Source organism: Rhinoraja longicauda, chromosome 8 (genome assembly GCF_053455715.1).
Source record: "Rhinoraja longicauda isolate Sanriku21f chromosome 8, sRhiLon1.1, whole genome shotgun sequence".
NCBI classification, from domain to species: Eukaryota; Metazoa; Chordata; class Chondrichthyes; order Rajiformes; family Arhynchobatidae; genus Rhinoraja; species Rhinoraja longicauda.
In genome coordinates this window covers 21,289,069-21,311,300 of record NC_135960.1, presented here as the reverse complement: position 1 = coordinate 21,311,300, position 22,232 = coordinate 21,289,069, and the positions used below count along the sequence as shown (strand labels likewise).

The window sequence follows — 22,232 nt, the reverse complement described above, 5'->3', positions numbered from 1 at the left end:
GCAGATGCAGTATAATATGGATACAAGTCAGGTTATCCACTTTAGTGGCAAGAACAGGAAGGCACATTACTATCTGAATTGAGTCAGATTAGGAAAAGGGGAGGTGCAACCGGAGACATGGGTGTGCTTGTACATCACTCACTAAGTAAGCATGCAGGAACAGCAGGCATTGAAGAAAGATAATGGCATGTTGGCCTTCATTGGGAGAGGATTTGTGTTCAGGAGCAAGGGTGTCCTACTGCAGTTGTATAGGGCCCTGGTGAGCCCGCACCTAGAGTATTTTGGTCTCCTAATTTGAGAAAGGACATTATTGCTATGAGGGAGTGCAGCGTGGGTTTACCAGGTTAATTCCCGGGATGGCGGGACTGACATATGATGAAAGAATGGAGCGACTGGGCTTGTATTCACTGGAATTTAGAAGGATGAGAGGACATCTTATAGAAACATATAAAATTCTTAAAGGATTGGACAGGCTAGATGCAAGAACATTTTTCCCGATGTTGGGGGAGTCAATGGCAGTGCTGGCACGAAGGGCCTACTCCTGCTCCTATTTTTCTAAGTTTCTATGTTTCTTACATGCCTGAAAGTGGCCACACAGGTAGACAAGGTGGTGAAGAAGGTATATGTCATGCTTTCCTTAATTAACCATGCATTGGCTACAAGAGTTGGGATGTTATGTGATACACAACACAGGTTAGATTGTGCATGGAGCATTGTGCACAGTTCTGGTTACAGAGCAACAGGAGAGGATGTGTTTAATCTTAACAGGGTGTGGTGCAGATTTTTTTTTTACAAAGATGTTGTCTGGATGGGACGGCTTGAGTTAGGAGACATTGAATAGGCTGGTACTGTTTTTTTTCATGGAGCAAAAGCATGGAGCAGATGATACTAAGCTGGGGGGTAGTGTGAATTGTGAGGAAGATGCAATAAGGCTGCAGGGTGACTTGGACAGGTTGAGTGAGTGGGCGGATACATGGCAGATGCAGTTTAATGTAGATAAGTGTGAGGTTATTCACTTTGGAAGTAAGAATAGAAAGGCAGATTATTATCTGAATGGTGTCAAGTTAGGAAGAGGGGATGTTCAACGAGATCTGGGTGTCCTAGTGCATCAGTCACTGAAAGGAAGCATGCAGGTACAGCAGGCAGTGAAGAAAGCCAATGGAATGTTGGCCTTCATAACAAGAGGAGTTGAGTATAGGAGCAAAGAGGTCCTTCTACAGTTGTACCGGGCCCTGGTGAGACCGCACCTGGAGTACTGTGTGCAGTTTTGGTCTCCAAATTTGAGGAAGGATATTCTTGCTATTGAGGGCGTGCAGCGTAGGTTCACTAGGTTAATTCCCGGAATGGCGGGACTGTCGTATGTTGAAAGGCTGGAGCAATTAGGCTTGTATACACTGGAATTTAGAAGGATGAGGGGGGATCTTATTGAAACATATAAAATAATTAGGGGATTGGACACATTAGAGGCAGGAAACATGCTTCCAATGTTGGGGGAGTCCAGAACAAGGGGCCACAGTTTAAGAATAAGGGGTAGGCCATTTAGAACGGAGATGAGGAAGAACTTTTTCAGTCAGAGAGTGGTGAAGGTGTGGAATTCTCTGCCTCAGAAGGCAGTGGAGGCCAGTTCGTTGGATGCTTTCAAGAGAGAGCTGGATAGAGCTCTTAAGGATAGCGGAGTGAGGGGGTATGGGGAGAAGGCAGGAACGGGGTACTGATTGAGAGTGATCAGCCATGATCGCATTGAATGGCGGTGCTGGCTCGAAGGGCTGAATGGCCTACTCCTGCACCTATTGTCTATTGTCTATTGTCTAAAAGGGGTTGAAGTGTAACCTTATGGAAGTTTACAACATTATGAGAAGCATAGATAGTACAGTTAATCACAGTCCTTTAGCCAGGGAATGAGAGTCTAAAACGAGAAGGCATAGATTTAAGGAGTGAGGAGAAAATCATTAAAGAGGATTTGAGCTTAGCATGTCATACATGGAGCAAACCAATATGTGTGTGCAGAGGGTTCCTAAAAAACTATTTGTGTTCTCAAGGTATCATGGACAATGTCCTTGGCTTTGCAGAATCTTGCATTGGGATCTGCTGAAATGCTTCAAGCAAGGATCATTCTCCTCTCCAGTGAACAATGCCGCTGTGTTCTGCATAATCCCATGTGATACCTGGAAAGAGCTTGAGGCATTGAAGCAGAGGTGGGGTGAAGTTGACTATAATTTGTTGTGTTGTCCTTATATTAGAGGTTTCCTGTCGGGCAGATGGTTTATTATCTTTGCCCACCTGCTAAAGTGAAGTCTGTGAAGGTAACTTTCATGAGACATTCCCAGCAAGCAGCCTTTACACCCACGGAGAGAGCTCTGTGGCATAAACAGAAGGAAACAATCTTCCTCCAGTACTACTGAAGGTATTTCACATCTCTCTTTTCATCCTTTTTCTTTTTCAAGTGGCACTGTTATCATTGCACCTATTGTATTCCTGACGTCTAAAAGTATGACTGCAACAATGGGGAATGGGTAAAAAGCTTTCTACCGATAAACAACCTGCCTCAAGCCACACTGAACATTTTTACTCTTATCACTCGGAACTGAACTGGGAAATCACCCCGTGCTGATTCCTACATCACGAACATCAATTGTCATAGCAAACGAAAACTTGAAAGTTTTGTTAGGATGGCCAGGAAGTAAAATAAAGACTAAACAAAAATATTTGTTTGATTTCCCATCTGCATAGTACACATTGACACCATTACCCTTTCTTACACCATTTCACAGCCGTTAAAGGTAAGACAACCATCTGTAATGTCATCCAGCGCGTTCTTAAATTTTCTCAAATAATTTTGGAGTTGATGAAATGGTGGTTCTGAACAATGATTGTTACTTTAATGCTTCTGGAACACAAAATATTGCAGTTTGCAGAGGCAATCTGTGAAGAGGTCTTGAATAAGCATGTCGCCATTGTTTAATCTCCTCATATCGTATATGTACAGGTCTGCACACTGAGCGCACATCCTAACAGGCAATGCCACATCCAGTATGCTCCTTCTGGGGCAAAACAGTCCCCAGATCACATGACATTTGGAAGCAGGGTGGAAGTCGAACTGACCTGAGACTCCAATGTATTGCAAAAAGTTTCAGAAAGTATCTGCGAAGAATCCTTGAATAAACAACGGGAGAGGGAGAGAGAGGGAGGGAGAGAGAGGGAGAGAGAGGGAGAGAGAGGGAGAGAGAGGGAGAGAGAGAGAGAGAGAGAGAGAGAGAGAGAGAGAGAGAGAGAGAGAGAGAGAGAGAGAGAGAGAGAGAGAGAGAGAGAGAGAGAGAGAGAGAGAGAGAGAGAGAGAGAGAGAGAGAGAGAGAGAGAGGAGAGGGAGAGGGAGGAGAGGGAGGGAGGGAGGGAGGGAGGGAGAGGGAGAGGGAGAGGGAGAGGGAGAGGGAGAGGGAGAGGGAGAGGGAGAGGGAGAGGGAGAGGGAGAGAGGGAGGGAGGGAGGGAGGGAGGGAGGGAGGGAGGGAGGGAGGGAGGGAGGGAGGAGGGGGGAGGGAGGGAGAGGGAGAGAGAGAGAGAGAGGGAGAGAGAGAGAGAGAGAGAGAGAGAGAGAGAGAGAGAGAGAGAGAGAGAGAGAGAGAGAGAGAGAGAGAGAGAGAGAGAGAGAGAGAGAGAGAGAGAGAGAGAGAGAGAGAGAGAGAGAGAGAGAGAGAGATGAGAGAGATGAGAGATGCAAGAGAGAGATGAGACAGAGATGAGAGATGCAAGAGAGAGATGAGACAGAGATGAGAGAGCGATAGATTGACAGACAGAGAGAGAGAGAGAGACACTCTCATTCTCTGTCTCTCCCACATTTACATTACCTGTAGGCCATTGCAAGTCCTTATGTATAAGAATTCTTCGCAGAGTCCCATCCATGGCTGACTGCTCTATCTTGGGCTGTTTACCATAGTCTGTCCAATACATCATTCTGTAATCATCACAAATGAGAAATGAAATAGTTATAGTAAACAGGTGTCATTCTCATTTTACTTCAAAATGTACATGCTTAATAATTAAAATAATATGTCAAAATTAAAGGCCAGTGCAAGCATTGTCCTTTTGTTAGTTACAGTTAACATAATTTCATTGTTCCATTCTTGATACATATGACAATTAAACACTTGACTTAATTAAACAATGAAGAACGTCTGAATAGAATAGTTATGGACATTGCCACAGAAATCCAGCAATTTGAAAGAAGTAGCTAAATTCATGTTTGTTACTTGTTTGTACTATTGTAGTCAGCACATATGACAATAATGAACCTAAAACCTAAACCTGAAAATAACTTCTGCCTTGCTTCAGATTCCCAACATTTACTTTTGTATAATGCATCACGTTTCTGAATGGGCAATTTGAGCTCTATTGATCGGTCTGCTTGAATTTACCAAGTTGACAGCTGGATAACCTTGGTGATCATGTGATAAACACACAACATAGTTTTTCAAACACAGTTTCCCCAGCTCATAATAAGGAAATTACACCATACCCTCTGATGGGATCAACAGCAATAGCACAGGGTTTGTCCATCATTCCAGACACAAGTTTTTTATATTTCTGTCCATTAATTCTGGCCACATAAATGACATTTCTGAAAGAATCAGTCCAGTAGATATTTTCAGCAACCCAGTCTACTGCAATTCCCTGTGGTGCTTGGAAACCAGGAATCTAAAGTAGAAACAAAAATCACATTATATTTGGTTGTTGAAGTCACCGTATCCATCTTTTCATAAGATTTTCTTTGTGGAAAAACAAACAAATTATTCAATGAACACTGTAAATGGATCGATTGTAATCATGTATTATCTTTCTGCTGCCTGGTTAGCACGCAACAAAAGCTTTTCACTGTACCTCTGTACAAGCTAAATAAGTAGCGACTTTCTTGGAATCTTCAAAAAGGGTTCCCTTGTTTTAATAACATGAAGGATTCTAAGACACTTGCACTGCAATTCAAAACTTAGGCAATATATGGGAAGGAGGACTTGCAAAGCCTCTGGGTGTCCCATGATACATGTTTCTTCAAATATTCTACATCAGGATGTGCATGCTCAATTTAATATTCACTGAATGGTCAGCTTCTCTGCAGCACTGTATCAGCATGCATCTAGGTTCCTAAATTATATGCTAAAAGCTCTGGAGTTTGGCCTGAATGTACAACTCTTGTGATTCAGCGATAAGAACACTGGAATTGCTACGATGCCTTGTGATTATGGTAACTCTTCGTGGCAATTCAAATTTCTGTTCACAGAATCAAAGGAACACCCATGAGCTCGTCAAGTAAAGTTTGTTATTCATTCTGCTGCCTTAGCAAATTAACCGCATGGCTGTTATATTTTATGGTGCGTGTTATGTATGTATATATGCAGGATGGAAGCTCGATACCCACATCTGTCGTACAAAATGGTAAGGTATTTGGGTTGAATAAACTAGTGAGCACCTACTGATTTATCACTCACTTCAAATGGATTCCTATGTAAAAGTCCTCCCTAGTGGGATTATAATAAAGGAAGATTTGATTTAATTTGCACAATGTATTCCTTCTATGTTGACAATCATATTTTTTAAAGAGATATTTGGTCTTCTTTTTAGTTTAAAGTTTAAATTGAACGAGATTAATTTAGCTGTAAAGTGTGAAGGATATTGTGTCACTGGAGAAAATGATCGATGGTGTAGTTTCATATATACTGGATATGTCAAATGATTGTCTGATTTAGGAGAATACAATCTGCAACTAACACAATAATATTTGGTTTAATGCACTGAGAAAAGTTTACTCGTGAAAATACTTTCATTTAATGTAAATACATAATTACCTAAACTATAACAAACTTCAATTATCCATAAGTTAGGAAACAAATTATTCCCACCACATTAGCCAGAAATGACATAAATATTGTTCATCCAGAATTGAAAGCAGAACGCATACAAAGAAGAAGAACCACATTCTGTTATATGTCTGAAATTTGATTCCATTAACTGTACATTTAACGCTACCCTAATATTTTAGCCCATGTTTTTTTCCAAATTGTTCAATGTAATAAGCATTGAGTGACAAAAGTTAGTTTAATCCATTCATTGTCTGCACAGAGTTTAAAAAAACCCCCATAATAGCCACAAACTTTCATCCCTATAGATTGTATTTATGGCTTGTCTGATTTACCATGGGTCAGAGCATAATTGATGACTTGGTCTCTCTAATTAAGGTTGCAAACTAAAAAAAAGTGAGCTTTTTGACAGAGTTGCAAAACTGCATCTTTCTTTGGGAATAATGGATAGACTTCTAAAGTGACACATTCAAGCTTCCTGGCAGCTTGCTAGGCCAACCAAGGCAGGAGGAGAGAAAGGGTGAATATTTCAACAAAAAAGGCAGAAGGAGCTTAACTGAGAAAAACACGCCTCATAAGGTGATGGAAGGGGTGAAATTGAATTGCATAGAAAATGATTAAATGTTAAGTAGGACCTTGATATTTCAATCCATTCAGAGAACTAAGCAGAACGAGTGACTCTTAAACATTCCTGTTCACGTATCTACTTGATAAATATATCATAGCAGAGTTTTATTATTATCTGCTAAACATAAATAACTTGTTGCCAAGAATGCACTGACTTTTTTAGCAAAATCACGATTGCAGGAAAGTTATTGAGAGACGACCAAAGAGTCAATTAAAAATGTTAAAATGTAAAAAAACTCTCTTCAGGGGCATGTCCTTGAACCTTAAGGAATATCCAGAGAATTTTACAAAACATCAACCACAACACTGGCATTAAGCCCTGACGTTGGTGTAGCAATATTTGTTGCTACTTGAAGTAACACAGACGTGGACTCAAATATATATAGATACGCAATATAAAATCCATCTTATTCTTTCTAATGGGTTAACTCCCAGAATTACAACACAACTTTGCATGAAATGCAACGACCTAATTAACAATGACAAAAAACAAAGTGAAAAATGAGAAAAAGAAAACTGCTAACTCTGGATGTTATAAAAGATAAAAACAATGACTGATGGGGGAAAAATCAGAAAGAAACAAACCAACAATAAATGGGATTATTAATTCACATGCTGTTACAAACAGATTCTGGATGATTTAATGCATTCAATTAATTATTTCTGGAAATTACATTAAGGTCTGTGGCATCACTCATCTGTCTTTTCCTTTTGTCTGAAATGTCTACAAAGGAGATTCTGCCTGTGTGCCCATTGGTCCAGAAGATCTTTTTGCCTTTAATGTACACATCCATCATACTAATTTTGACAGTTTCATCTCCTTCAAATACTTGTTCATAGGCTGAGTTGGAGTCAAATGGATATATACTGCGAATTTCATTTCTGGTAGCAATGTAGAGCACTTGATGTTCTGAACCTGTGCGAAGATTACAAGAACAAAAGGTTACATTATCTTACAGCTCTACATCTGAACCGTTTATGAATTACTAGCTCAATTTTCATGCATGTGTGGACCATTGGCTCATCTCATCCATTATCAGGCATTCCATAAGATTCCCTTAACAGCTCCAACAATTATGGATCTAATAAATCTGAATCTTACTTGCTGACAGGAACTCGTCGAGTCCTTTTTTGACCTCTGTCTTAATTTGTGTTGCACCATCTTTTTGGGGGGCTTTTGCAGATCTATCCATTGTGTATTGTTATTTTACTGAAAACAAATAGCATTTTTTTCCCTTTCATAATTGCCCCTTGTTCGTGAATTTAATTTAATTTCACTTGCCTCACCTTTCTAAACATAACAATCTAATAAATCTAAAGCAAATCACCATTAAATCTTCTCTTTAAAACAAGTACATTACCATGTCGATGTAGACATGAGGAACTGCAGATGATGGTTTGCAAAAAAAGGAACAAAGTGCAAGAGTCTGCAAGTCAGGCAGCATCTCTGGAGAACATGGATAAGTGGCGTTACAGGTGTCGAAATGTCGCCTATCCAAATAAATTACCATGACGGCTCTGTGTTCTCCGAGCACTGCACCTTTGACTCCAAAATTAAGCTCCTAATGCTGTTTTGCATTCCCTCTGGTAACATATATTTGTTTCAAAATAGAACAAATAAAATTGCACATTCAATTTCAGGTGTTACTTCATTATTGTCAGAGATATTTTTAGTGAATTTTATTCCTTAGGTATACATCAAAAAATCTGGGTTTTTTTCTTCCAATTGCACGGAGATTGTGGCCCTTCTGGTTAACTCATGAGATCTATTTTTTAGATCAGATACTGCATGTACCATCACATCTAACAAGCAATGCACAATATTGTTGCTAAGTATAATTCCACAAGTCCCTGTGGTAAACTGGATGAAAGTCTTGAGACTTGTTCTTAACTTCTTTGGACGCTGTAGAAATTGTTTGCACACTGACAATTTTATATTGTCACAACACCTATTGTAATGCTATCTTCAAGTGGAGTTTAAAATGTTCTCCCTGTGACTTCATGGGTTTTCTCCGGAGGTTTCCTTCCACATGCCCAAGGACGTGCGGGTTTGTAGGTTAATTGGCCTCTGTAAATTGCCTCTAGTGTGTAGGGAGTGGATGCAAAATTGCAATAACATAGATGAATGGGTGAATGGGTAATCGATGGTCAGCATGGATTTGGTGGACCAAAAGGCCTGTTTCCATGCTGTATCTTTCACTCAATCAACTTAATCCCAAATTTCCTCAACTCTGGAATCTACAGGTGTTTCTGCTTAAAAGCCATGATTGTTCCATATCTATCCAGGACATGAGTAGATGAGGCAACATTTTAGAGCTGCCTCATTTTCTGTCCAGTAGTTTCCAATCTGCTTTCTCTATCAAAAAGATTTTCAGTTTGGCTTTGTACATTAGGATGTTTTGCTCCCGTCCTTGATGTTTTAAACAATGTTTTGCTAACATTGACATTATTATGATTACTCATACAGGCTATACACTGTTCTTTAAGTGATAGGTATTTTTTTGCTTTGACATCAATTCCAAAAAATGCACTTTTCTTGCATTCTGCACCATAAAACATGTGACTGTTTTTATGCTGCTTTGGTTTCTTATTTAATCATTTTGTACATTTGACTATTTAAAAAAACCCGCAAAGTACTTGAATAATTTAGCAGTTCATTCAGGGTGGCAGAGTGTTGCAGTGGCAGAGCTACTGCCTTACAGCGTCAAAGACCCGGGTGTTCAATCCTGACCACGGGTGCTGTCTGTACGGAGTTTGTAAATTTTCCCTGTGACTGCATGGGTTTTCTCTGGGTGCTCCGGTTTGTTCCCACATTCCAAAGATGTGCAGATTTGTAGGTGAATTGGCTTCTGTAAAATTGTCTGTGGTGTGTAGGATAGAACTAGTATACAAGGTGATTGTCGGTCACCGCAGACTTGGTGGGCCAAAGGGCCTGTTTCCATGCTTGTATCTCTAAACTAACTTTACGCAGTAGTTCCAAAGAACATGGATCGGTGATGTTTTGGGTTAGGAGCCTTCTTCTGATGATTGATTTACATAGTTTGTTTAAAATGAAAGAAACAATTTGATTTTTGACTTGTAGATCTGTAAAATTTCTTAAATATAATTGGTTGTTCAACCAGCTTAATGACATCACAATTTCTGAAGAGCAGGAATTTGTGGAACTGACACCTTGCTACAACAGGTAATGTGAAAGGTAAAATCTGTCTCAAGAAGAGCACCAATCTGTGAGTGCAACCTGTTCAAACTCAGTGACAGGTAGCCCTTGCCTGGTCACTGACAAAACTGGGCCAAAGTTCTTGACCTATAGTTGAAAAATGGGAGAGGAATGCTGAATCTGTGTAGCAACCATGACCGTGGAATATATGCAAACAAAGTCAAAGTTTGGAGTATGATTTTTGTAATGATAAACCACAGACTTTTCATCTATTTATGTACTATCCTGAAATGATATTGGTCGGGGAAAACTAAGCCCTTTCCTTGATAAATTTGGAAGGAACTGCAAATGCTGGTTTATACTGAAAATGAACACAAAATGCTGGACAGGCAGCATTTCTGGAAAAAAGGAATGGGTGACATTTTGGATCGAGACACTTCTTTTCTCAACTCGAAACGTCACCCATCCCTTCTCTCCAGAGGTGCTACTTGGTAATTTGCCTCTGTTGTGCTTCAGTCTCTGCAGTCTCCATAATTAATGAGCTGTTGTAATAAGAACGTGAATGTGGCAACTGTTCATTTTCTCTCTTAATTGTCGTCTGATTTTTCACTTTGATTTGCTATTTTGTGTTATCAGCGAAGGATTATTCTTGCTGAGTGAATAATGTTAACCCTCAATCATTTCTTGCACTTTTGACAAAGCCCAGGGTGAAAAGTAATTCATGAATATTAATGACGTGATTCTTGATGTCTCCCATCAACTTTGGACATAAAATGGGTAATTGCTATTCCCCTGCGAGTTTAGAAGTAGAATCTCGAATCATAAAGCACAAAAGGCCAATGTTTGAACCATGCTGGCTTGTTCATCAAGTTTTGCAATTAATCCCACTCTACTAATCTTCATCAGTGTTCTTGTTTTCCCTTTCAAGTTCCCTGTCAGAGGATTTTAATGGGCCGATTTCCCCCAACCTTATCAGGAAGTTTACAAGATAGAAACGTTCACAAAGATCACACCAGATTAAGTTGGATAGCAGTCAAACTCATAGATGTGTATTATTTTTTAAATGTGCTGAAGGCAGACTTGAAGATGAAGATTCCTCATAAAGTGAAAAAGTGCAAGGTGACATGCATATTCATTGATGTCATAGAATCAGAGAAAGATGTAATGTGCTCACGCCGACCCCCCCTGCCTGCATTGACCATATCCTTCTAAACTTTTCCCATCCATGTACCTGTCTGAATAATATTTAAATATTGTGATAGTACCTGCCTCAACTATCTCCTTTGGCAGCTCCTTCCATATACCCACCACCCTTTGTGTGAAATAGTTGCCACTCAGATTCCTATTAAATCTCTCGCCTCTCACCTGAAATTTATGCCCTCTAAGTTCTTGATTCCCCTACTCTGGCCGAGAGTTGTACAAGATATTCGTGAGGCCACATTTGGGGTCTGAAAAGGGTCTTGACCCGAAATGTCACCCATTCCTCTCCAGAGATGCTGCCTGTCCCACTGAGTTACTCCAGGTTTTTGTGTCTATCTTTGGAGTATTGTGTTCAGTTTTTGGTTAGTTTTGGTTACAGAAAGGATGTTGTTAAGCTGGAAAGGGTGCAGAGAAGATTTTCGAGATTGTTGCCAGGACTTGAAGGCCTAAGCTATCAGGAGAGGTTGAGCAGGCTTGGAATTTAGCCCATGGAGCGCAGGAGGATTTTATAGCGGTGTATAAAATCACAAGATGAATAGATAGGGTAAATGCACAGAATCTTTTACCCAGAGGAGGAGAATCAAGAACTAGAGAACATAGGTTTAAGGTGAGGGGGGAAAGATGTAATAGGAACCTGAGGGTCAATATATTACCTGGCACCTTCAGCTGAAGAAATTATATCTTCTAGATTCATAATATGAGCACTTCATAATTATTTCAACCATCCATGGCTTATGTGTTAATAATCTGTTTTCTCAGCATCCTACTTACATTTCTACCACTCAGTACTAAGAAAACGGAACCATTTGCCGTCTGGTCATATTGTAAAATCAGTATTCTTCCTGTCATTTTTAACCATTCCCCTGCCCATGTTTTAAGTTGATTGCTCAGAACTTTGATATTGTAACTAACCCTGAGCTAGGCTTCCATGTCTATAACCTTTCCATCTGGCTGCACTCCGTGTAACATCATTCTTCTTTGCATCTACTTCAGCCCATCTGCAACTGAACATCTAATCCCTGGCTTTGTCACCTTCAGCCTGAAGTATTCTAATACTCACCTGGTCAGCCTTGTATCTTTTGATCTTTCATGAATCTGCAGGGATCAAAACTCTGCTGCCTGTTCTTAATATGCGCAAAATGAAACTCTCGATTTCTCATGTACCTTATCATCCAAAATAAAACTTCCATAACAAACTGCTTGCAACCACTGATATATCTGATCCTATCTCAATTTGCAAGCTTAAATGCTTTTTATGATAAATAAATGCAGAAAATGCTGGAAATAGCTGGTCAGGCAGAACCCATGGAAAGAGAAACAACGTTGGCATATCTTGTTGAAGACCTTTGGTCAGAAATCAGAGATTGAGAAAACGTGAGCTTTAAGTTGCACAGATGAGGAGGGATAGAGAAGACAAAAGAGGTATCTCAGAGAAATTCTGCTTTTCTTTCCATTGATGCTGCCAGAACTGTTGAGTGTTTCCAGCTTTTCTGTTTTTCTTTCAGACGTTCAGCACCTACAGTGTTTGAATAGTGACATCACACAGTGCATCCCAGTATCAATTGCAAGCAAAAGTGTGATGTCATCACATTAGGAGATTCATTTCACTATTCCTCCTTGGCATTAACTTACGCAAAAACAGATATATTCACCGTGCCAATAATTTAACACGCGACATGAAATTAAACGTAATTCAAATTCAGTTAATACACCATTATAAAAATACCATTCATATACTTGATTCTCGCATGCAATATTTTGTGCACCATTACCTTCTGTCTTACAGCTGTGGTTGTAAGAAGGTTTGTAGTTTTTTCCACATGCGCACACGTATGACCCTTTAGTGTTATTGCAGTAATGTGAGCAAGTTCCAAATTGAAGGCACTCATTAATGTCTGAAAAAAATCCAAGTAAGTGTTGTTACATATCCAAGACTATTTTTCCCACAGTGAAAAGGCAAAATCAATGATTTTGCAAAGGCCTATTGGATATTACTGGGAACATTTAGAATTCTTGCAAGTAATTATTGCAGAATCACTGAATGGTCACTAATCATCAAAGAATCACTCAATGGCATCCTCCCCTTGGGGAGGATCCCATTGAGTGATTCTCTGATAATTGTTCTCACTGCCTCTGAATAATATTAATCCAGGTTTCAGCACTTCCGCACTCTCTTCATTCATGTATTTTGATACAGAAGGAGTCCATTTGGCCTGCTGGTTCCATACTGTCTCCAAGCCAAGCAAGTATATAATTACACTGTGAAGCTGCAGATGTTGGTTTACACCGACGATTGATACAAAATGCTGGAGTAACTCAGCAGGTCAGGCAGTATCTCTGGAGAAAAGGAATAGGTGATGTTGAGACCCTTCTTCAGACTGCGACCCGAAACATCACCTATTCCTTTTCTCCAGAGATACTGCCTAACCCGCTTAGTTACTCCAGCAGTTTGTGGCTATATCATTCTATTTCCACTTTGTTGTTTTCCGACAACTTAATATCTTCCTAAATATCCCTGCAAGTTATTCCTTATCTGATAATTATACAGTTCCATTGTGAGCAATACAATAAATTTACTTTTACTCCTACTAGTAGCAAAGTATTTCAGACTCTAACTTCTTGCAATGGAAACATTTGCCTCATCATTTTGGAGCTTTGCCAAGGTACATACCTTTAAACTGACATGGGGAAAGAGATGAAGATATAATGATTCATTCTCAGTTGTTTGCACTCAACATACAACACAGCAGTTACACGCATTAAACTCAGATTACAACATTAATTTTGATTGACTATAAAGAACCAAACCTTGAAAATCCAACCAAGTTTGAATTTTTAACATATAAAATCAAATTATACACACAAAAAAAATTCACTCTTACTGTAATTAAATAGGAAATTGGTCAAGAGGATGCCGGTTTTCACCAAGATCTGAATTTCCTATTCAGTTTATGTTACGCCTTCCAAAGATAACCTGTTAGAGGTTACTCGGGAGTTAAGAGAATTATGTGCTACACAGTAATACTTAGGTCGGCATAGTGGCACAGTGGTAGAGCTGTTGCCTCACAACTCCAGAGACCTGGGGTTGATCCTGACAATGGGTATTGTCTGTGCGGAATTTGTATGTTCTCCCAGTGACTGCGTGGGTTTTCTCCAGGTGCTCTGGTTTCCTCCCACATTCAGAAGACGTGCAAGTTTTTAGGTTAATTGGGTTCTGTAAATTACCCCTTGTGTGTAGGATGCAAAACCGGGATAACATGGAACTAGTGTACAGGTGATCAATGGTCAGCATGGACGCGGTGAGTCGAGAGTCGAGAGCCACATAGTATCTCTAAACTAAACTAAAGACAAAAGCTGTTCTGATCGCGAGCCGTCATCAGTTTGAAATTAAAAGTACAGCTTTTTAAACAAACAGAAGGAGGTCGAGCACTCAAGAGATCTGGTTTGTAAACTAATGTGACCATGATACATTCTCGTATGCGTCAGCCATATGCATTAACCAAACATGAGACAATAGACAGGAATGGGTAGGAAGGAACTACAAATTTTGGTTTAAACTGAAGATAGACACAAAAAGCTGGAGTAACAGCAATAGACAATAGAGAATAGACAATAGGTGCAGGAGGAGGCCATTCGGCCCTTCGAACCAGCACCGCCATTCAATGTGATCATGGCTGATCATTCTCAATGATCAGATAGCATCTCTGGAGAAAAGGAATAGGTGACGTTTTGAGTCGATACCCTTCTTCAGACTGAGGGGATAGAGAAACAAGAGATATAGATGGTGATTTAGTCAGAGGGTGGTGAATCTGTGGAACTCTTGGCAACAGAAGGCTGTGGAGGCCAAGCCAGTGGATATTTTTTAAGGCAGGGATAGATTCTTGATTAGTACAGGTGTCAGAGGTTATGGGGAAAAGGCAGGAGAATGGGGTTAAGTGGAGAGATAGATCAGCCATGATTGAATGGCAGAGTAGACTTGATGGGCTGAATGGCCTAATTCTACTCCTATCACATGATCTTATGACCTTATATAGAGAGATATAGAACAAATATAGAACAAAGGCGGCATGGTGGCGCAGCTGTAGAGTTGCTGCTTTACAGCGCTTTCAGTGCCAGAAACCCGGGTTCGATCCTGACTACAGGTGCTGTTTGTACAGAGTCTGTACATTCTCCCTGAGACTGCGTGGGTTTTCTTCTTAGGTTTCCTCCCACACTCCAAAGACGTACAGGTTTATAGATTAATTGTCTTGGTGTAAGTGTAAATTGTCGTTACTGTATGTGTGATAGTGTTAATATGCGGGGATCGTTGATCGGTGCAGCTCGATGGGCCAAAGGGCCTGTTTCCATGCTGTATCTAAATTAAACTTAAAACTATAAAAAACGAATGAAAGATATGTAAAAAAGTATTGATGATAAAGGGAACAGGCCATTGTTTGCTGTAGCCTAGGTGAAAGATGGCTTTGAAGCTCGTACAGTGACTTGAGTGGGGGAGGGACAGGGAGAGAGGGAATGCAGGGGTTACTTGAAGTTAGAGAAATCAATATTCAAACTGTTGGATTGCAATTTATTGCCACAGACTGGGGTGCAGGCCAGTTCATTGGGTATTTTTAAAGCAGAGATTGATAGGTTCTTGAATAGTAAGGCATCACAGGTTATGGGAGAAGGCAGAAAAATGGTGTTGAGAGGGAAAATAGCCATGATCAAATGGTGGAGCAGACTCGAAGGGCTGAATGGCTTAATTCGGCTCCTGCATCTAATGGTGTCTGCGTTCTCTGTCCTCAGAAACCTTTAAGAACATCCATGTGAGTTACTATGTCCCAGCAAAGGTGTTTGCACATTCAGAGGTGTCTTGTTAGGTACAGTGTGCACACATTGCAAATATTTAATTCAATGGAACCAAAGTCAGACTCAAAGCATTGAAGTAAACCATGTCATTGAAATCATATTGAATTATCTGCTGTTATCTTTGTTCTTAAGAGGATATAAAAAAAACACTCTTTGGAGAAATTGTACTGAGAGGTTCTCCAAGAGAATGTCGGTTTGTCATGTGAATAAAGACCTTCATGCCTACAACTTCAGTGTCTCCAGTGACTTACTTCAGTCACAACAGGCTCACTTCAAGACTTCAATCAGCCTATATGTGAGAGCATTTTTGTCATAAAGCATGCATTATTACAGTACCATGCCTAAACATCAACCAGGGGAAATAGCTGCCGAGAAATTTATCTCTGCTCAGTACCAATTGTCAATGAAATTATTTTTGGAGAGGTACAACAAACTGTTATAACTGTAGAATAAATTTTAAACTGGAGATATCTTTATATTTGGAGACCAATTTGAATCTGATTTAAGATTTTAGCAAGTTATGTTTCATAGAATTGCAATTACAATGACGGCCACATGAATTGAATTTACAATGGATTTTCTAGCCATCCAAAATGATGAGATTGGTATTCAAAGCCAGTAACCAGAAAGAGAAGATCAAGCTATAACCCACACTGACACCATATACTTAGTAATAGATTACAATAGATTCTCCATGCTGTAGTGGCACAGTGGTGCATCTGTTACAGCGACACAGACCCAGGTTCGATCCTGACTACGGATGCTTTCTGTGCGGAGCTTGTACGTTCTCCCTGTGACTGTGTCTGGGTACTTTAGTTTACATATCCCAAAGGGGTGCATAAGTGGCCTCTGTAAATTGTCCGTTGTGTGTGGGAAGTGGATCCGAAAGTGGGATAACTTAGAACTAGAATGAATGGGTGATTAATGGTCGGCATGAGCTTGGTGGGCTGAAGGACCTGTTTCGATGCTGCATCTTTCATTCAATGTAATAAATCACAACTAATAAAATAAGAAATTCTTTGCAAAAAGGACATCTTTTAAATCTTCCATTAATTATCAGGAACCAGAAATTGAAGCGACAAAACTTCCGAAGTACTCAGTGCACGACATCACACATACATATAAATATATGAGAGATGAATTATGAATCATTTCTAAGGAATAACCCATGTTGAAAAGAACTAAATAACGACCTTCACACTGCTTTGAGGCTTTGCTTCTTTGAAACCCAGGCTGACATTCACAGAAAAGTGAGAATTTTGTCCGATTGCAATAAGCATCATTCCCACAAGGATTTATTTCTTCATCACAATTAAATTCATTATAATCTGGGGGGAAAGAATATAGAATTTTTTTAATACTCATCACACAGTTTTAATATACAACAAAGAACCATAAATCATAAAACAAAATAAAAGGAGAAACACATACAAAACCAGTCAGCACCTGCGTAACGAAATGACGTTTATGTAAAACAAGCATTTAAATTGATTATACACGGAAAGAGTAATGGGGGGGAAGTCTTACAAAAGAGTAGATAGCATTAGGGAAAAGACTTGCAATCTATTTAGGTGGCAGAAAAGTTAATTACAAAGTTTTATGGAAAGAACTATTTAAAAAAAATATTTGACCTTTCAAATCAGAATTTTGAAAGCTATAATGAGGACAAATGCCTCATGGCTCGTAGAAAGTGATTATAACATATTTTTTAACTACTCTGGAATCATGGCAGATACAAATTGAGATGTTATGTACCAATCAACCAATGAGTGTTTGAATACATTTGGGGAGTAATTTTGTCAAGAGATTCCTGCCTTAGCCAAGGTTTACGCTTTTGTTTTTATAACATGCTTCGGGATGTGTTGGAAGAATCAGGATACATGGACGACTATTTCCCAAAATGTTCTAAGTATGTCACTAAAAGTACACTTTGCGTCTAACTTTTGACTTAAAGCATTAACTCTCTTTTTCCACAGATGTTGCCTGATCTGCCAAGTTTTTTTTTCCAGCATGCTATGTCATTATTTCAGACTAGCTTTGTTTCCCTCAGTTTAAATGCAGTAGTGTTGACAGGTAAAATGGTGCAGTGACCCCTCCTGCAGGATGTGGAAAGTCAGGAAAACTACTGGTATTCTTGAGGACTACATCTGTGGAAATTGTGTCCACTTACAGACTGCATTGGGGAACTGGAGCTGCAGCTGGGTGACCTCAGGATCTTCCAGGAGAATTCATACAAAGGAATCATAGAGAGGTGGTCATGCCTAATGTACAGGAAGAATGTAGTTGGGTGACTACAAAGAAAAGGAGTGGACAGAGAGTGCAGGTGTCCCTGTGGCCATTCCCCTGCAAAACAGGTTAACTTTTTGGATACTGTGTAGAGAGATGACCCGTCAGGGCTGAGCAGCAGTAGAAGTTATGTCTTTGGCACCGATCGTGGTCTGATGCGCAGTGGGGAAAGGTGATGTCAGGCATACGATCGGAGACTCTTTAGTTAGGAGGCAGACGGAAGTTTCTGTGGCAGCAATCAAGACTCTAAGATGATGTGTTGCCTCCCTGGTGCTAGGGTTCAAGATGTCTCGGAGCAACTGAACGATATTTTCAAAGGGGAAGGACAGCAGCCAGAAGTCACTGTGCGTGTTGGCACAAATGACATTGATAGGAAAAGAGATGAGGTCCTGATAAAATTCTGAATTGGGTCAAGGCAAACATTGATGGTATGAGACAGGAACTTTCTAAAGTTGATTGGAGTAGGTTGATCGTGGGCAAAGGAATGTCTGGAATGCGGGATGCTACGAAAAGGGTGATACCAAGAGTTCAGGACATGCATTTTCTTGTTAGAGTGAAGGGCAAGGCATGTGGGAGTAAAAAAGCTTGGATGAGGAGAGAATTTAAGCTCTGGTCAGGAAATAGAAGGAGGCATGGGACAGCTAAAGGCAGATAGGATCAAGTGCATCCCTTGAGGAGTTTGGGGAACTAAGGAGCATACTTAAGAAGGAAATAAGGAGGGCAAAAAGGAGACAGGAGATAGCTCTGGCAGATGAAATAAATAAAAATCCAAGGAGGTTTTGTGTGCATTAAGGGAAAGAGGGTAACTAGAGAGATTCACAGCGATCATCTTTGTGCGGAGTCACAGGAGATGGGCAAGGTCCTCAATGAGTAAGGCAAATGTGGGCAGGTGGGACGTGTAGGTGGGGCCTGTTGGTCGGCATGGGCAGTTTGGGCTGTAGTTTTTTTTTTCTGTGCTGTATGACTCCATGACTTTCAGCATCTGCAGCATTTAGATTTTCAAGTACTGTGGGATGGTGCCTCATGGTGCAATTCCCATGGTGTACCAGTGCCCTAATTAGCCCTTCCATATCTAAACAAATAGGAGATTAATGCATATGTATTACACCTATACAGTTAACCTATTTAGTTTAAATGAAAGAAGACGAAGAAAATGACTCATATTAAAAGGAACTGACTTGTAATGGTTTTAGGATAATATGTTTTGGGAACAGCTATTTAGATTTATGCCATTTTACTCTCTTAATTAATAGATGATTGGAAATAATGTGAATTCTGTAATATTTTTGCTCTTCATCAATGTTCCACTGCTTTTTTTTGGCTTTCAGTATTAGACCTTACAGGAGATTTTTTAATGTATGCATATAGCTAAAACTGCAAAGTCAAGTGTTGCTCAATGGAACAATGCCCACTTTTCCCTTAATACTGCATTCTATTTGTATCTATTCAAGTAAAAAAAAAATCAAACTCATACTGCTAAAGTGATCTGTGAGCTAATTTTTTCATTTGATCAGTTCACTTAACCTGATTAATGGTTCTGTAACTTTTACAATAGAAATAAATGGTATTCTGCAAATTATAGGAAGTTAGTCAATTTTGTAATGGATGTGAGTTTAGGAATTCTACTAATGGGCCTTTATAAATGGTTTTTGGATTACATTCCCGAAGAATAGACCAGGAAAACAACAAAATGCCTCTTAAACCAAAGGAATATCACAGTAAATCTAGATTGAAGAAAAATATTGTTCTTAGTTAACTGAATACAGAAATAAATGTGGGTTTTGAGTTTTTGCATTATGATGGCAATTATAACACTTTTAAGTACCTGCCCATTCTGCATTTGATCAATATGTTGCAACATGAAAACTGCACTAAGATAACACAAGTAGTTAACACAAATACATCTATGTTTCATACAGAGTTTAGCAGTAGTATTTTTTTTAAAAAGACACTTAACTTACTTACATTTTACACAAGCAAAACAGTTTTGACACAATTAATGAAGAAAAAAATTGAGATTTTACCAAAGTACATTCATAAAGCTACACAAAGAAAGATGGGACGATGTTTGTAGTGATCACCAGCATTATAAATCTCCTACATTTGATTTTTAGATATTAAAACAATGTAAAGACTGTGTGCACTAAAAATACTTTATTCAATACTTACTTCTGGTGCAGTCTTGTTCATCGGACCCACCATCAGCACAATCATTGAACATGTCACATTGTAGCTCTAAAGGGATGCACTTCCCATTGCTGCATGTAAACTCATCCTTCCCACATGGCCGCTGAATTTGCTTCTCTGTGAATTAAGTAGAGTGCAAGCATGATGTGAAGGCAAGCAAACAAACCGTAATTTACACCAAAGTAGCAAATGCATGGTTTACATCGGTAAACTGTGAAATATCTAATTATGGCCACTGCAAGTGATATTGTTCGTGGTGGAATTCATGGCCTGGAAATAAGTATGGGTTTGTGCAAAGCTGTGGAGGCAGCAAGTCATTGGAATCAGAAAGCTGGAAGACCAAGGCTATGATAAAATTATGCTCCGCACTCACCCAAATAACTGGGGTGAGCTACTGCTGCTTGTTTCTATTTCCAATACCAGCTTGCTTGATGCGAGATGAAAATTATAGATTGCTTGTCTGGGGCCGTTTCATTCATGTATACAGTAGATGGCATTGTACGTGAGGAGGAATGGATGGATGGCTGGATCATGTTCAAATAAGAAAGTCTGTCATGCCCCCAGGAGATTCAGGAAATCAGTTCCGAATCAACCATTTCAATCACAGGGTGGTGGGTACATGGAACAAACTGCCAGAGGGGGAAGTTGAGGCAGGTATTTTAATGGCATTTAACAGATACTTGGACAGGTAGATAGGCAAGAAAACTTTATGTGGACCAAACGTGGGCAAATAGCTTAAATGGGACATAAGTATAAGAAAATAACTGCAGATGCTGGTACAAATCGATTTATTCACAAAATGCTGGAATAACTCAGCAGGTCAGGCAGCATCTCGGGAGAGAAGGAATGGGTGACATTTCGGGTCGAGACCCTTCTTCAGCCTGATGTCAGGGGGGCAGGACAAAGGAAGGATATAGGTGGAGACAGGAAGATAGAGGGAGATCTGGGAAGGAGGAGGGGAAGGGAGGGACAGAGGAACTAACTAAAGTTGGAGAAGTCGATGTTCATGCCACTGGGCTGCAAACTGCCCAGGCGAAATATGAGGTGCTGTTCCTCCAATTTCCGATGGGCCTCACTATGGCACTGGAGGAGGCCCATGTCAGAAAGGTCAGACTGGGAATGGGAGGGGGAGTTGAAGTGCTCGGCCACCGGGAGATCAGTTTGGTTAATGCGGACCGAGCGCAGGTGTTCAGCGAAGCGATCGCCGAGCCTGCGCTTGGTTTCGCCGATGTAAATAAGTTGACATCTAGAGCAGCGGATGCAATAGATGAGGTTGGAGGAGGTGCAGTTGAACCTTTGTTTCACCTGGAAAGACTGTTTGGGTCCTTGGATGGAGTTGAGGGGGGAGGTAAAGGGACAGGTGTTGCATCTCGTGCGGTTGCAGGGGAAAGTGCCCGGGGTTGGGGTGGTTTGGGTAGGAAGGGATGAGTGGACCAGGGAGTTACGGAGGGAACGGTCTCTGCGGAATGCAGAGAGGGGAGGGGATGGAAAGATATGGCCAGTGGTGGGGTCCCGTTGTAGGTGACGGAAATGTTGGTGGATGATATGTTGGATCCGCTGGCTGGTGGGGTGGAAGGTGAGAACGAGGGGGATTCTCATCTTGGTTGGTAAGAATGTTGGGCCAAAGGACCTGATTCCATTCTGTATGACTCTGACCCTACAACCCCAAAACTTCTTAATTTACAGAAATGAGATTCTGAATAAAATAAATAAAAACAAATGCCTTTGCTCAGATGCCATGGGACTGCTAAAGCATTGGTGATTAATTTGTCAAAGGTGGTTTTCACTATGCTATGCACATACAAGGAATCTAGCACCTTTTTATCAATGTTCACAAGTTCATAAGTTATAGGAGCAGAATTAGGCCATTCGGCCCATGAAGTCACTGCCATTCAATCATGGCTGATCTATCTTTCCATCTCAACCCCATTATCCTGCCTTCTCCCCATGGCTGTGACATTTAAATATTGGCCCCCACTAGTTTGAAATCAGGACAATCATGCATGCAAATTGAGCTAAAGATATCCTACAGCAAAATGTGGGTGTCTTGCACACACTGAGGACTGGAGGGTAGCTAATGTAA

At 40.2% G+C, this 22,232-nt stretch overlaps 1 protein-coding gene across 1 annotated transcript in view; it reads right to left on the bottom strand.

The window, feature by feature from the left end:
- The window catches only part of LOC144595762 (low-density lipoprotein receptor-related protein 1-like), a 1,259,652-nt gene that overhangs the window by 45,714 nt on the left and 1,191,706 nt on the right, over nt 1–22,232 (bottom strand). Inside the window, exons 73-78 of the mRNA XM_078403382.1 lie at nt 20,132–20,266; nt 16,870–17,004; nt 12,604–12,726; nt 7,149–7,390; nt 4,512–4,690; nt 3,844–3,950 (exon numbers count right to left, since the gene is read on the bottom strand). Of these exons, the coding sequence (XP_078259508.1) occupies nt 3,844–3,950; nt 4,512–4,690; nt 7,149–7,390; nt 12,604–12,726; nt 16,870–17,004; nt 20,132–20,266 (921 nt within the window). The remainder of the gene's footprint in view (nt 1–3,843; nt 3,951–4,511; nt 4,691–7,148; nt 7,391–12,603; nt 12,727–16,869; nt 17,005–20,131; nt 20,267–22,232) is intronic.